Source organism: Macrobrachium rosenbergii, chromosome 16 (assembly GCF_040412425.1).
Source record: "Macrobrachium rosenbergii isolate ZJJX-2024 chromosome 16, ASM4041242v1, whole genome shotgun sequence".
NCBI classification, from domain to species: domain Eukaryota; kingdom Metazoa; phylum Arthropoda; class Malacostraca; order Decapoda; family Palaemonidae; genus Macrobrachium; species Macrobrachium rosenbergii.
In genome coordinates, this window is record NC_089756.1 from 61,878,444 (window position 1) to 61,895,718 (window position 17,275).

The 17,275-nt window shown below is 41.9% G+C and overlaps 1 protein-coding gene across 3 annotated transcripts in view; it reads left to right on the plus strand.

Annotated features, from left to right (window-relative positions):
- Positions 1–17,275, plus strand: part of mRpS24 (mitochondrial ribosomal protein S24) — a 162,500-nt gene that overhangs the window by 106,956 nt on the left and 38,269 nt on the right. For 2 of the 3 annotated variants that reach the window (XM_067119206.1, XM_067119205.1), the window contains exon 4: positions 13,000–13,203. The exons of the other annotated variant lie outside the window; for it this stretch is intronic. In XM_067119206.1, coding sequence (XP_066975307.1) covers positions 13,000–13,188 — 189 coding nt within the window. In that variant the 3' untranslated portion in view covers positions 13,189–13,203. Of the gene's footprint in view, positions 1–12,999; positions 13,204–17,275 lie in introns of those variants that run through there. 3 annotated transcript variants of the gene reach the window in all.

Here is a 17,275-nt window from a genome sequence, read left to right on the forward strand (position 1 = left end):
ATCTCTTCCCCCAGGAAGAGGTTGATGCGGTCCTAGCCGAGGCAACTAGGGCCAACCAGAGTCTCCGCTCCCGATGGGGTTTATCCTCTAAGAGGAAGCAGTCTGAGCCCGCCGGAACTCACCCCAAGCCAGGGAAGAAGTTCAAGAAGTTTAAACGGCTCCCGACTCAGACTGCCTTGCAGGCTGTCCAGGTCCCCGTCCCTGGTCATCCTTCAACCTCCCAGCCTCAACCTCAACCTCAGTATGTGCTGGTCCAACCAGCCCATCAACCTCTCGCTGCCCCTTCATACGTCTCCTCCCCAGCTTTCAACGCTTCTTATGAAAGCCAGGGTGCATTTCGGTCCATCCAAAATGCAAAGGGAACGAGAGCTAGAGGGTACTTCCATGGTAGGGGAACATCCCGCTCCTCCTCCAGAGGAAGGGGAGGAAGGGGAGGCAGAGGCTCCAGAGGAGGCAGACCCTCTCCCGCCCAGTGAGATATCTCAGGTAGGCGGGAGGTTATACCATTTTCGGGACCAGTGGAGCTTCAGTCCCTGGGCCCAGAGCATAGTCTCCAAGGGACTGGGGTGGAGTTGGTGCAGAAGTCCTCCCCCCTCAGTCAGGTTCCATCAATCACCCTCCAAGGCTCTGAAGGACTTTGTGAAAGATCTATTATTAAAGAGGGCAATAAAGAAAGCGAGACATCTGAAATTTCAAGGCAGACTGTTCAGTGTTCCAAAGAAAGGTTCCAGTCAGCGAAGAGTAATTCTAGACTTGTCCCGTCTAAATTCCTACATTCAATGCGACAAGTTTCAATGCTTACAATCTCGCAGGTTCGGACCCTACTGCCCGTGGGAGCCGTAACCACCTCTATAGATCTTTCAGACGCCTATTATCACGTCCCGATTGTGAGAAGGTTCTCTCCTTATCTGGGGTTCAGACTAGGAAATCAAGCATACTCGTTCAGGGTCATGCCATTCGGTCTCAGTATAGCTCCCAGAATCTTCACCAAACTGGCAGATACGGAAAGCAAGAGCCATAGTAATCGGCTTTCTGGAATCACTGGGCTTTCAGATAAACAAGGAGAAATCCCGCCTAGTTCCGGAGAGTCGCTTTCAATGGTTAGGAATCCAATGGGACCTGTGTGCACACAGACTATCTCTTCCGCCGGCCAAACGGAGAGAAATAGCAAAAGCAACCAGACAGTTCCTCAAGAACAAGAAAGCTTCCCGTCGTACCCAAGAAAGAGTCTTAGGTTCTCTTCAGTTTGCTTCAGTGACAGATCTTCTTTTGAAATCCAAACTGAAAGACATAAACAGGGTATGGCGGAGCCGAGCCAATGTCAGGTTCAGAGACAAAATATCTCTGATTCCGCCGATTTTGAAAAAGAGACTCCGGCCTTGGACGACTGTCAAGAGCTTATCGAAGTCAGTGCCTCTTCAGTTTCCTCCTCCATCATTAATGATTCACACCGACACTTCCCTAAGCGGGTGGGGAGGATACTCCCAACACAAGAAGGTACAGGGGACTTGGTCTACCATGTTCCGCCAGTTTCATATCAATGTCCTGGAAGCTATGGCAGTCTTTCTAACCCTGAAGAAACTGCGTCCGAACAATCTGATTCATATAAGATTGGTCCTGGACAGCGCAGTAGTAGTACATTGTTTAAACAGGGGAGGTTCCAAGTCGAGTCGGATCAACCAGGTTATGATAGCAATATTCTCTCTAGCAAACAAACACCGGTGGCATCTGTCTGCTACCCACCTTGCAGGGGTCCGGAATGTCATTGCAGATTCCCTATCCAGGACAACTCCGCTGGAGTCGGAATGGTCCCTGGACAAAACTTCATTCAAATGGATTTGCAATCAAGTTCCGGTCTCAAGTAGATCTCTTTGCAACAGAATGCAACCACAAACTGCCTTGTTATGTTGCTCCCAACCTGGACCCTCTAGCTCACTCCACAGATGCAATGTCCATAGATTGGAACAAGTGGAAAAGGATCTACCTCTTTCCTCTGGTAAACCTGTTACTGAAAGTCCTTCACAAGCTCAGGACATTCAAGGGTCAGATAGCCCTAGTAGCTCCCAACTGGCCGAAGAGCAACTGGTTTCCACTTCTTCTAGAGCTGAAGCTTCGGTGTTTGCAAATTCCCAACCCGAAACTGACGCAAATAGTACAAACTCAGACTGTGTCAGCTTCCTCAAGAATTCAGAATGCCCTGGCTTTGTGGATTTCATGAAGTTTGCAGCTCAGAAGGATGCTAATATTGATCCTATTAACACTTTGTTCCTAGAATCAGATAAAAGGGAATCCACTCTTAGACAGTATGACTCAGCAGTTAAGAAATTAGCACTCTTCTTAAAAGAATCTGAAGCAACTGTAATGACCACTAATTTAGCTATTTCATTTTTTAGGTCATTATTTGAGAAAGGTCTGGCCTCAAGTACCATTACTACAGCAAAATCAGCTTTGAAAAAGATATTTTTGCACGGGTTTAAGATTAACTTAACAGATTCTTATTTTTCGTCTATCCCTAAAGCCTGTGCTCGTTTAAGACCAGTAACCCGCCCACATTCGGTTTCCTGGTTCTTAAATGATGTTCTTAAGTTAGCCTCAGAAATAGATAATCAAAATTGCTCTTTCACTAACTTATTGAGGAAGACCTTATTTTTGATTAGTTTAGCTTCAGGTGCTAGAATTTCTGAACTGTCTGCCCTGTCTAGAGAACCCAATCATATTGATTTCCTTCCATCAGGTGAAGTGTTGCTAGCTCCTCACCCTAAGTTCCTAGCTAAAAATGAAGATCCTCGAGATAGGTGGTCTCCTGGAAGGTCATCCCCTCCCACAGGACCTGTCTTTATGCCCAGTCTTTACCTTGAAAGCCTATTTAGACAGGACCTCACACATAACTTCCGGGCCTCTGTTTGTAAGGGAAGGGGGAGGAACTATCTCTTTGAAAGCCATTAGGCAACAGATCCTGTATTTCATTAAACATGCAAACCCAGGTTCAGTCCCAAAAGTACATGACATTAGGGCAGTGGCCACCTCCACTAACTATTTCCATTATATGAATTTCGAAGATCTTTCAAAATACATGGGGTGGAAGTCACCCGTAGTTTTTAAACGCCACTATCTGAAATCACTAGAAGCTCTGAAATTCACTACAGTGGCGGTAGGGAACATCGTTCCCCCCTCAGTTTAATTCTTCTTAGTACTCAGTCACTCTCCTCCCTCCTACCTGCCTCATTTATTCCCCTTCAGTCATCTCCAAGTCAGGCATGCTTCACAGCCTATCTCCTGACCATGTCATAGTTTTGTCCTGTCTATGTGTTTAATTTAAATGTTACATGTATTATCTTGTGGGACATAGTTTCCCCACCTTAGTTTTAAGTATAATGTTTAGTACCTAATTTTCACTTTTATGTACTCATTAATCTAAGGATGATTTTATATTCATGTACACTTTAATTTTGCATTAAATTTAAGTATATTTATTATATCTTTATTATATCTTAATACCACATCTTGCTACTGGGATAATTAAAACTCTTGTGGAAATTTAGTTTTATTACTTTCCTCTACAAGTCTCCCTTTTGTTTCAGGATGGTATTTTGATTTCTCTGTTATTATTTCACCGGGTGACACAGGTCTCAGAAAACCCAGAAAAAGGATTTTGACAAAGGAAAAATCTATTTCTGGGGAGAGACCTGTGTCACCTGGTGACCCCCATGATTCCTTCTTTTTTCCCCCTGGTAAAATACCATTCCAGGATGGGGTGCTAATGTGGAATGTGGGTGACGCATCTCAGAAATTTGTTTACAGTCCGCGAGTGGTGCGGGGTTTGTAACGGCACCTCACTCGGTGGGACTTTTGACATTGGGAATGTTTACAGGGCGGAGGCCTGTGATATGAATAACTCGGTTGTAAAATGTGACAATCTCACCCTTTCTCATACACGACTCCATTTCATGGAGCTCGCACAATATTTTTGGGGTAGTAACTCCGGCTTAGCTTTTTAGCTTTTCTCTGGTATATTTAGCAATAGCTTTACCTAGAAATAAGTGCTGAAAGGTTATTTCACCAGGTGACACAGGTCTCTCCCAGAAATAGATTTTCCTTTGTCAAAATCCTTTTATTATTATTATTTGAAGGAGTAGACCCTCTTTTAAACAGGTCTTATTAAAAAGGATGGCTGTATTATGCAATTTATCTTATATAGTGTCTTTTCTATCCTCCTTATGATTATACAATTATATATGCTTTTCAGGCTCAGCGATGTTAGTCAGTAACTGGCCGATATTCATGTTGGAAAAGGACAGTGTGCGGAATATTGAAAGTCTTTTATTAAAATATCCAATCAGAAATCGTTCGTCTGGGTTCAGGTTCTATTGTAGGTACCGTCGACATGTTTCGACCAGCTCGTTGGTCATCCTCTGGGACGTGGTTGCAGAAGGTCTGAAGAAAGCGACCCCCTATAAATACCAACCTGGTTGTGTTTTGTTTATGTAACGAGAACCTCGTTTCTTCAGACCTTCTGCAACCACGTCCAGAGGATGACCAACGAGCTGGTCGAAACATGTCGACGGTACCTACAATAGAACCTGAACCCAGACGAACGATTTTTGATTGGATATTTTAATAAAAGACTTCCAATATTCCGCACAGTCCTTTTCCAACATGAATATCGGCCAGTTACTGACTAACATCGCTGAGCCTGAAAAGCGAATCATAATGAGGATAGAAAAGACACTATATAAGATAAATTCGCATAATACAGCCATCCTTTTTAAGAAGACCTATTATTATTATTATTATTATTATTATTATTATTATTATTTTCCATCACTATATTGACTACTCATCAATATTATTATCATTATTAATATTATTATTATTATATTATTATTATTATTATTATTATTATTATACATCCATTGTTGTTATACCACGAATATAATAACACTTTATTATCATTTTACACATTTAATTATGGTTTAAGTGCTGGTTATGACCAGAATATACACAAATGTGAGGGGTTAGGCAGAGATTTTGAATGCTAGCACGCAAGCGCACCCTACAATTTTTTCAAATTTTCATAAAAAAGTTCTAAAGAGTAGGGCTTTCATATGAAACTTAGTTTAAATCAATATCTTTCTTAGAAGCAGAGTAATGAATGCTAGACTTTGAGGGCAATTTACTCATTTTTTAAAAAGTGGCGTTTACAACCTTCTGGTTCTGATGCCCTCAATTGGAATTAAAAATTTCACTTGGTCATTGCAAAAGGACTAGCAGTGTATCAGTAATACAGTCATGTACAGGTATCAAAACTAACCTAAACCCTAGAAGATTTAACAGTTATTTAATAAAATGTATTAAAACTGCACAATTGTAATCAAATTAACCTGTAATATGAAAACTATATGAGGAACTACAAAAGTGTCCCTCACTTAAAAACAGTTAATACTAACTAGCTTCTGAAAACAACTTGCTTTATATCACTACAGGGCTGCCATTAGGCAGGATCCTCAGTTCAAGTATTCCATAGCAAATTGCTCGGTTCACTTTTTGCCAGTGGGAACGGCCCATACCACCTGCCATGAGCATAGTCCTTGTAAAAAACAAGGAAAATTTGCTTGGTCGCCAGATTTGGGCGAGGTCTGTAGTATGCTCCTGGCAGCAAGTTTTAAGGACAAAACAGCTCCTTTTAAGCTGTCTCTGTGGGGCCTAGGGTTCAGTAGGGGTGAAGAAGGGGGAGATTATCTTCACGGCAGAACTCCGGCAGCAGATATTTAACCCTTCCTGTGAACAACATCAATGTGTGGGCCAAAACCCATTAACATCAGTCCCCAATACCTCCCAGGTTAACCCTGTGGAGGGAGTAGAGGAATCTTTACATGGAGTTCACATTCTTATTTAAATGATATGGAGTGAACATTGCCATCGAAATGGCCCTGCCGAACCCAGAAGGCTCAGAGACATAAATTTAAGCTAGCCATGGAAGAAACCTCACTGAAGGAATTCTATTCCCTGTGCAGCTATATTGCTGAATAGGATCTTTCCCCCCAAAAGCGATACTGGGATCCACCTAACTCAGACCGAAATTTTCACTTTTTTGGAAAGGTATAATAACTTGGCCAGGACCTCTGCCCCTTCATTAACAGGCAGTTACAGTTTAGTTGCTGAAGCTCAGTTAGATTGCACAAGCTCCCCAAAAAGGGATACACAGTTTATGGCAAGCTCCCCAAAAGGGATACACAGTTTATGGCAAGCTCCCCCAAAAGGGGTAGACATTTTGCGGCAAGCTCCCCCCAAAAAAGGGATACACAGTTTGTGCCATTTGATCAGTTCTGTAAGAAAATTGAGTTTTTATTGACCTCTACCCCCAAAAGGGATACACAGTTTGCAGCAAGCTCCCCCAAAAGGGACACACAGTTTGCGACATTTGATCAGTTCTGTAAGGAAATTGAATTTTTATTGACCTGTACCCATAAAGGGATACACAGTTTGCGACAAGCTCCCCCAAAAGGGATACACTGTTTGCAGCGAGTTCCCCCAAAAGGGATACACAGTTTGCGCCATTTGGTCAATTCCATAAGGAAATTGAGTACCATCAAAGATGCGCTTGCCACAGAATGGCAATATATAAGGGACATGAAGCATGATTCTGAAAAGCAAAGTCAGTCAGTCATTTACACACCAGAGTGTAAAAGTACTACATCCTGTAACCGAAAAGTGAGTGTAGATACAATTGCTGCCCAAACAAGGTCTGATTTTAGAATTCCGACTAGAAACAACAATGGGTCAGTTTGGAATATAGAACTTCAGATCAAAACATAATAGGGGCTCCAATACTCACCCGTGATGATACTGATAATCCTTGGTGAGATACCTCAGTGTGCACTGTCTCTCCCAATGGCAAGTAGGTAATTAATGAGAGAAAAACTATGATCGAAGTTGTAAATGTAGAATTTACAAACGGCAGCATTCCTTAATACAGAATGGCACCTGGTACCATCCTTACCAGACTTGGAGAAACCACTAACAGAAGTGGTTTTCTTACCTGTGCTTATAGCAATAAAAACTAAAGAAATCACCCTTTACCAGGTCGGTGAAAAATGGATCTCTGCTTCCTTTTTGAATTAGGCCCAAGTTGCTCACCAAGTAGCCTCATCAGAATTTTATGCTAGGCTCCGACTCCTCAGCATTATAACCTCTACCACCTTGCTGGAAGTTGCCATCTTAAAGCTTCCAGAACATCCCAGGATAATATTTGTTGTTGAGACCAAAAGTCTTATGAGAACCCAATGAAAAGCACTCTTTGACTTCCTAGAATGGCACATAAAATTGTGAGTGGAAGCATTGGAGAGCTCCATCAAATCACTCTCCAGTGTCACTGCATTGTTACATTCTAACCTCTTCTGTAAGGACCTGTTAGAGGAATCTGTTGTGGCTCAACTTAACGAGCATGCCTACCAACAGGATTGTACAGTGTACACTCTTCTGGGAAAAGAGGAATTCAAGAAACAAAGAACCCAAAATTTCCCTTTACCCCCCCCCAAAGCTCACTTTGATCAAAAATCATAAAACAGTTAGGTGGTCAGAAGGGACAATTCCTTGCAAAGGGACAACAGCAACTTCAAGGCCATCCTTTTTCACAAGGTCCAAAAACCATCTCATAGGGGGAAAAAGGAAAAACAACACCTGGAATGTCTATCAAAGGTGAAGGCAGAGGAGGAGGCAGATACCAAGAGGAATTATATTGGTTGGGGGTCAGCTTCGATGACATCACAGACACTGGAAGTTTTCCCTGTGGGGGGACAGAAATTTGTGTATATTCACCACCAAGTATGTCTCTTCAGTGTCCTCAAAAGGGACTCATCCAAAAGAAGAGTGATCCTCAACCAATCAACATTGAAAAAGCACATTGTTGGCCGAAAGTTTTTGATGATTACCGTAGCCTAAGCACATTGAATCATTTCAAAAAGGGGCTTGGGCAGTTTCTATGGATCTGAAAGATGCACACTGGCACATCCCTACAGCCGTTCCTTTCCGCCCCTTCCTAAGGTCCGAATAGGGAAAGATACGTACAGATTCAAAGTCATGTCCTTTCGGCTAAACATTGCCTAAAGAATATTTGTCAAACTAGCAACGGTATTCGTTTGAGAACTCAAACAAAAAGATTTAGGGGCCCACAAGAAAAGAGTGCTTGAAAAACCTAAGAGCAATGGTCAACAGACTAAAGTACAGTCAAAAGGTTTTATTATAAATTTGAAAACATCCTGCCTCACGCTCAGCAGACAATCATCCTGCCTCATGACTAGCAGGCACTTTCAGTGGCTGGGACTCTGTTGGGATACTCTTCACGGCCTGTTGTTTCTCCCCATCATACTCAAAACAGAATAAGGCAAGTCCTCAAAAGGTTCCTTGCACAGCCCAGAGTTTCCAGATGGCAATCAGAATGCATGATGGGCCTGCTGCAGTTCTCGTCAGTAATAGATCCAATACATAGATTGCAACTAAAAGACTGAACAAATTCTGGCTATCGCATGCAAGAAAAAAAGATGCGAGACAGACCTCATCAAAGGATAAAAAGAGTTGGGGAGATACATCGGCCTTAAATTTGGAAGGAATCTCTGGTGAAACAGGTCACCCTGACTCCTACATCTGTATGAGTGACAAACTCACAGATGCCTCGTTGACAGGGTGGGAGGACATTGGGAGGATTGTCAGGTGGCAGGGAGGTGGTCAGCTACTCAGGAATTGTTATATAAAGTTACGGGAGCTGATGGCTGTCTTTTTGTCTCTCAAAAAACTCAAACCTCCAGAAGAGTGAGAACATAACCACAATATCCTACATCAAGAGGCCTGGATCACGTTCACCTCCTCTCAATATGGTAATGCTAGCCATCCTTTGGATGGCGCAAGCAAGGAAGTGGCACATGTCTGCAGTTCAACTCACAGGGGGTCTCATTGTAATAGCAGACTCTCTATCAAGGAAAACGACAGCCTCAACAGAGTGGATGTTGGACAACCACTCTTTTCAAATAATAGCCAGCATGCTTCCACAACTGGAAGTGGACCTGTTCGCCACATACTAGAGTCGCAAACTCCTAATGTATGTGTCTCCAAACCAGGACAGTCAAGCAACAGCAAGAGATGCCTTCCTTAAGACTGGAACAAGGGGAGGACGAAAATTTTTCCTCCATTGTCCCAGGTTTCAAAGGTTTTGAGCAAACTTCTAATCTTCATAGGAATAGTGTACTTAATAGCCCAAATTGGACAAACAGGCATTGGTTCCTATTACCTCTACAATGAACAAAAAGATCAATTCCACTGTCGTCCGCTGTTCTAACCCAGATGGTAGGAGGGAAAGTCTCTCTTTTCTAAGCCGAGACCTTCACGTATAGATTTAAAAAAAAATATCTATCATAATAATTACTCACTCAACATTGCTAGGTATCTATTGCAAAAATTACGGACTTCTATCCAGCATTACCAGTCCGTATGGAAGATATGGTTAGATTATATCCATACTGAGAACCCAGTTGAGGTTGCTGTAGAAACTATATTTTTCTTATATACCCTTTTGAAGACAAATGCATTGTGGTTACAACAGTAATGACATACAAGGCTGCATTAATGGAACCCTTGCTTTATGGATTCAGGATTGACTCCAGTATAGAAGTTGTCACCTCCCTTCTGCAGTTTTTTGCTCTACAAAGGCCCACTCCTGAAAGGCTTCCAATTTCTTGGTCCCTGAACAAGGTGCTTAGACTTCTATCAGCCCCTCAGTTCAGTGGACCCAATACAACCACAACGCACAGGCTATAAAAGGTGATCTTCTTGATTGCATTAGCATCAGGAGCTCATACAGTATTAGTGAACTGGGCTTTTTTAGATGGGGACGATGCATCACGCAAATAGCTCACCATCAATTATTATTGTCCCCTGGCCCATCATTCCTGGCCAAGAATATGGATCCTTTAAAAAGGAAATCCATTCTTATAAGAAAATTCAGTTTAGCAGACAAGACATTACGCCCAGTTCAAGCACTTAAGGTTTACCTAGAAGTCACGACAAAAAACCCCAGAAGGTCCTATTTTCCTACACCCTAGCACAAAGCAACCACTCTCCCTACAAAGACTGAGAATGATTGTATTGTTTTCTCATTAAAAATGGAAATCCACACCCGTTCCATAGGTCACATGATGTTAGGAAAGTAAGTACATCTTTGGCCTTTTTCAGAAATGTCTCTTTCAAAGAAGTCTCCTGATGTATAGGGTGGTCATCAGTTAAATCATTGCCACATGTTCGAACAAATTCAACTACACTGTGTATCAGTAGGTGGCATAGTTAGTCTTAACCCCTAGGTGCTGCAGCAGAAAACCAGGGGTCATATTGACGGTGAGTATGCTAACTATCGCTGGGAGATGGGTGACAGTACTACAACAAAACCCAGCATGCTTAGGTAAGCCACTGTAGAATTGCATCCTGAAATGTAAGTTCGTGCATAGTTTCTTGTTCCTTGGTATCAAAACCTGAAAAGTATTTGGAATAAAGAATGGGACTTGAAGTCTGTGGCTTGACCTTGGACCGGAAATGTTATTTCCTTTGAGGTGTTCGGATTAAAAAGCGAGAGCTTCAGCCTTTTTTCGTCAACTGTCAATTTCTTTTGTAAAGCTCCTTGAGGACGAAACAGCGACTACGCTATCAAAAACCAGGTTTTGACATAGGAAAAACCTATTTTTGGTAGTCGCTGTTGAGTCCTCAAAACCCTCCGTCTTCCCTGACGAAAAGGCATGGGATTTGGGCAAAGGGATCAACCTGCATTGACCAACAGAGAGTAATGGCTCCTTGGTCTTTTAACGGCCCAGTTGTAAACGAGGGCAGATGCGCATGCGCAATAGTCACTTCTCTTTCTTGCAGGTTATTTGATGATGGAAAAACTGGGTTCAGCTTCACTGAAGATAAGGGAAAGTGCCCTCTTATCTTTGAGTCCATTATATACTCCATCATGTGTTATAATGTTAATCATTATGACACAATACCTGGCCAAAAGACCAACTAGAAGAGAATTCTTTGATATTAGTTTGGTCACCTTGGAGCTCTGGTAGACTATGGAAGGTAACTCCTTGAGGACTCAATAGCGACTACCAAAAATAGGTTTTTCCTACGTCAAAACGTGTTTTTGCTATAACGTATATTTATATAAACAAACAGTACCCATAAAGTAAGATAAAAGCCATATTATACATTAACCTGTTAACAGTCACCGATGGCATATCTTGGTCGGCCACATCCCATATCACAACGCCTTCAACGGAGGTACACATGTTACTTCTCTCAAGGTTGGTGCTGTACTGAATTCAATCTGTAATGCTCTTCCCTCTTATACGAATTGTAGGAACATCAGTTGGTAACACTGTGAGCTAAATTAGCAGTAAATGGCAACTTTTTTTTGTAAGGGGAAGGCAGTCTGACAAGAGGACAACAACCTCCACCTCCTGCTATGCTTCCGGCATTCATTGGTAAACAACTGATTTCTTTTTGTTTGATCCCATTTATCATCCCATAATGAGCGATCTAAAGCGAAAGAATAATATTTTACCTGAAGAGACATTACCACTACTTATTGCAGAGATTGATGATCAGTATGATAAAAGGAAATAAAGGTGCCTTTTCTATAATCAGCACAAAAGTTTCTCTCTCTCTCTCTCTCTCTCTCTCTCTCTCTCTCTCTCTCTCTCTCTCTCTCTCTCTCTCTCTCTCTCTCTCTCTCTCTCTCTGTGGATTCCACAAACTTTTTGTTCAGGATAACGGAAATCCAGTGGAGTTTCCTTTACTTTTCATTCACCCAAAGGTGTGAAATTTAGTGTTCAGGATTAGGGAAACCCTGTGGAGTTTTTTTAGCATGTAGCAGTAACGAACAGATTTTCCATCCAGTTTGTAGATGAATATATAGAAAGTTTGCCTACAATATCAAGTGCACTAAAATGGTATAATACAAATGAAAATGAAATGAAACAGTTTATTAATCTACTGGCTCTATGTTTCAGGGAATGACATTTGAAAGAATAATTTTTTCTCTTTTGTGTTTCATGCTTATAATCTTTAGGATATAAAAATGCAAAATAAATTCTTTCATCTTTTTATATTCTACATTATTTATTATCCTAATATCTTTATACAAAAATCAATATCAGTGTAAAAAATAACACATAAAAAAGCATAAAAATTAGTATAGACCAAATGACCGCTCTCCAAGCTAGATAATGTGATGATACGAGAGCAGGGACGTCTCTCATAAAGGACGCTTAACAGTCAATATAAACTGCAGGACAGTATATAGTACAGTATTGTAAAGCAAATTACAGTGTACTGTAAGCATAAACATGTATTCATGTGTGGGTGATGCACTTTCACTCTCACTCAAACTCCCAACATTCCTTTTGGTGCCTGATTTGAAAAGCAGTTTGGTGCTCGATCTGGAGGCAAAAACCCTCAAATTGATATTTCCATTTCGCACTGATATATCCAGAAGTATGATATACCACGATCCATTATCTCAGTGCACTACTGTACTTCTCATAGTTCATCTCATATTCACTTGGAGATATGCCGGTGCTTTTATGTGTAGACACGTTATACACACACTGCCTTACCCAGCCACAAGCCCCATTTATTCTCTCTCTCTCTCTCTCTCTCTCTCTCTCTCTCTCTCTCTCTCTCTCTCTCTCTCTCTCTCTCTCTCTCTCTCTCTCTCTCTCTCTCTCTCTTAGTCATCATTCGTAACAGCTCATTCAAAGTCCTACTGGTTCTCTCTGCTAATCCATTAGCACTAGGCACTTGGGGAGTTGTCAATACATGCTCTGTTCCCCATTCTCTCGACTTTTGTTCAGACGGTCTTCCAACGAACTCAGGCCCATTGTCACTCAACATTCACACAAGCTTTCTTATACATAGGCAACAAACTCATACTGACCAGCCTCGCTACATTCGCACTTGTCTTATCCTTCACAGGTACACAGCTCACAAACTTGCTTTTGTGATCCACCATCACAAGTGCTTCTACATTTCTACTTGCAGTCAGCGGAAGACAAACACAATAAGTCGCCACTAGCTCAAATGGCTCTTTCATACTCAACCTTAGCACAGGTGGTCTCGCATATACTCTCTGGTACTTTCCTCTCTGACACTCCTCACACATAGTCGCCATGTCTACACAAATTCTCCTTAAGTACTGTACACTACTCTTTCACACAAAACAAACCTATCAGCAAACCTTTTATTGTCACTTAAGACCTAAGACCACAACCGCAGCGGTACTCTACTTTCCACACATCTTCTCAGGTCACGCACAGACAAACACCCTCACTTCATCTCTTCAACATCCTCCAAAGTCAGCAAGTCACTGTCACTCTTACTGACTTCTACCACATCCTCATCTTCACTCTGACTCATATCAGTCATTCTCACAAACTTAGCCATACAAAATACAGATTGTCTCGTTCTGTATCTTCGCTACTACTTACTCAGTCTTCAACAACAAACCTTTCTCTACATCCACAGTCAACTCATTTAAACCTTTCTCCACATCCACAGTCAACTCATTTAAACCTTTCTCTACATCCACAGTCAACTCATTTATCCTCAAAAAATCTATTCCAAATAGGAAACAACAAGGCATCTGTTTGTCTCCTAATACTACGAACCGGCACTCTACTTCCAAATCTCCTACTTTAACCTTCAGCTTTACTTCTTCCCATGCAGCCATCCTTCCTGATATTTCTTTTATTGGGATATTTACCATCCTTCTAACAATATTCCAACTAATTTTCTCGATGTCTCTTGCTACTTGCGCATTTACCAAGGAAATCTGTGCTTCTGTATCAGCTAACCTACAATACTGACCTTTGTTTATACTGACCCCCACTGTCATCTTGTCACTTCTATCATGCTCACATTGATACTTCTCTTATCCACACATCAAACAAACTTCTTTCTCATCTTCCTCTTCATCATCCACTTCTAATGACACACATGGTTCTGCTTCATCTGCTTCCTCGTCATCCTCTTTCATAACTATTTTTCTCAACAATCCAATTGTAATGCACCCCACTCAAACACTGTAAGTGCAAAACATGATCACATCCTTTCATTCCTTCCTTACGGCACACGATTGGTCTTTCACCAACAAAGTGTACACACACCACTACCTGATACCTCTTACTTACTGCAGCCAGCACCTCTTGGAAAGGAGCAACACCTGGGCACAGCTTCAATTCCTTATACTGGCTTACATTCAACAACCCCAAACAGCAGGTCTCTGGCAAACTTCATCTGTCACTTCTCTTCTCAGATCATGTATACTAGCAGGCACTTTCACTTTCAATCCATCACCAAATCTTTTAACCTGTGCCACATACTTTCAAAGAGGGAATCTCCACCTCCCTTACTTTCACGGGCAACCATCAACCCTTTTGGAAGATATTCTGGGTTTATGTCCCTCATTCTCTCTGCTGTCATCTCCCCAGGCAGTGTGGACATCATGTCCATGACCACATTCCTTTTACCCGGGACATACTCAACCGAGAAATCAAAGTCACTCAAATCCTCCAACGTTCTTGCAATCCTACCATATACGTCTTTCATTCTTTGCAAATATACCAAAGGCTGATGATCCATTCTCACCACAAACTTTACCCCGTACAAAAACAGTCTCAACGCCTTCACACACAATCTCAATGCCGCCAACCCTCTTTCAATCATAGGATACTTTTTCTCAGCTGCACTGAACTCCTTGGACACATAGGCCAGCACTCTCTTTCTCTCAACCCCGTTCACAACCTGTCTGTATATACCTCCAGCTTACTTGCTTGTGGACTATAGTCTGGATACGCCAACTCTAAATCTTTCACCATCTCTTCTTTCAACCTTTCAAATGCTTTCATCATTCTTTCATCCCACCTTATTACGGTGCTTTCCTTACACCCAGTCAACAGCTTAGATATGTCCAAATAATCCCTTATGAACTTCCTTCCAAACTCAATCAAGCCAAGAAATCCACACAACTCTAACACTATCCTGGGTCTAGGGAAATTTCTCGCTCTATAAACTTTTCTGACTCTTGTAACTCGTAACCCTGACTCACTAAAAACTCCACTTATCCCACAAACCACTCACACTTTGCCACTTTCTTTTTCACACCTACTTCTTCCAACTTTGTCACTTTCACTTTCACACCTACTTCTTCCAACTTTGCCACTTTCACTTTTACACCTACTTCTTCCAACTTTCACAACACTGCATTCACTAACTTCTTACGTTCTCCTGCTGTCATGCTCACCACCAAAATATCATCGAGAAACACCAACACATTCTCGCGAGGAAACTCTACACCACATTCATAGCCCTCTGAAATGCAGCAGGTGCATTAACTAATCCAAAACTAAGATTACAGAACTGATAGTGCTTTTTTGGCCACAAGCATCTGGTAATACCTCCTTACCAGGTCCATCTTGGTAAACATTTTCATCCCATGCATGCTATGCACACACACTGACGCTATACACATGGGAAATAGATCTTTTACTGTCACCTCGTTCACTTTCCTCTAGTCTATGCACATCCTTAACTTTCCATCTGGTTTTCTTATGGGTACTGTAGGGCTATTCCACGCACTCTCACGTGGCTTAATCATTCCTACTCTCTCTAGTTTCTCACACTATTGCTCAATCTCTTTTGTTACTGGGGCTGGGAAATATCTCGGTCTTTGGTAGATCAGTGTTTCATTAGTCAATTGTATATGAAACTCTGGTAGTCTCACTGTCCCAAAGTCTTTATCACCCTGACTTAACACACCTCTCCTTTCCCACAACACCTCGTACACCTCTTGCTTCTCTTCCTCACTCAATATCTCATTTAATCTTACTCTCTCCTTCAACTTTTCCCTCGTCCATCCTTCCAGTTTCTCACAATCAACCATCACATCATACCCAGTCTCATTCCTGTTATCATTCAAGTCAGTTATACTGCCCAAGGTTCCCAGTCTGTCTCCACAATGTATTCCTCTCCATGTCTTCGTACTTACATTCGCATACACTTGCACACAAACCTTCGGATTGCTGACATCAAGTATCTCATCGAATGCATGTGTTACCCTCTTCATCTTGTAGCAGGCATCTCCTCCATCCACCATAAGCATGTCCCTCATATTGTCTGTATTGATGCCCGCCTTTGCCCTTCATCCTACTCTTACACTCACTACACTGCCTACTTCTTTTGGCAGTTTCACGTCCTCCAAGGCATATAACTTTACTCCCGAAATTACTTTTCCATCTACTTTACTGCCTTCCTTGACATATAACTTCACACTGGTTTCTGTTCCTTTTTGAATCTCAGTCATCTTATCTGGACAGATCCTCATCCTATTCCTTTTCAAAAAGGCATGCCCCAGCAACCTATTGTACTTTTCACTAAAGTCATCCTCTTCCATCTGTATGCCAGCAATTCTAACTGACTCTCTAAACTTAACACCTACCTTCATCTCCAACCCTCTAATACCCTTAACACAACCACTACAGTCTTCTTTTCTTACCAAACCTTCCTTCATTCGCTCATATGCTTCTTTATAATTCCACATTTCCTCCACAACCGATATCCACCAGCACTCTCAAAACCACTCCATCACATTCTACTAATACACACAAACAATGGCTCAATCTTTCTCCGGACTTTCCACTTGCATTCAACACATCTATCCCCCTTCACACTAGAGGATTCACCACAGTAAACCCTCTTCACATCTAGTTTCCCTGACCTACATTCTTGCTTTTACACAACAATGTCGCATGGTCACCCTTTCCACAACTGCTACAGTGACTCCTGGGGCTTTTACACATCTTGGCAAAATGCCCCTTCCCTCCATAACTACCACATCGAGCCCCACACATATTCCCACTCCCTCCATTCTGGCAGCTCCTTATCCTTATTCTATGACCGACTTGTCCGCAACCAAAACATTCCAACTTTTTCACTTGTTGGCAGTCTCTGACCATATGACCACCCTCACCACAGCCAAAACAAGTACCTGTTGACCATCTACAAGTTGCCTTTTCATGGCCTACCCTTCCACATCTGTAACAGGTGTTCTCCCCAACATTCATCTTCACCTGGGGCCCACTTGCATTCCCACTTGATATGGTAGCCAGAAACTTTTTCATCAACTGCTTGTTCCCTTCAATACCTTCATTCCCAAACTTTCTCCTTGCCAATGTTTCCAACCTGTGTGCATACG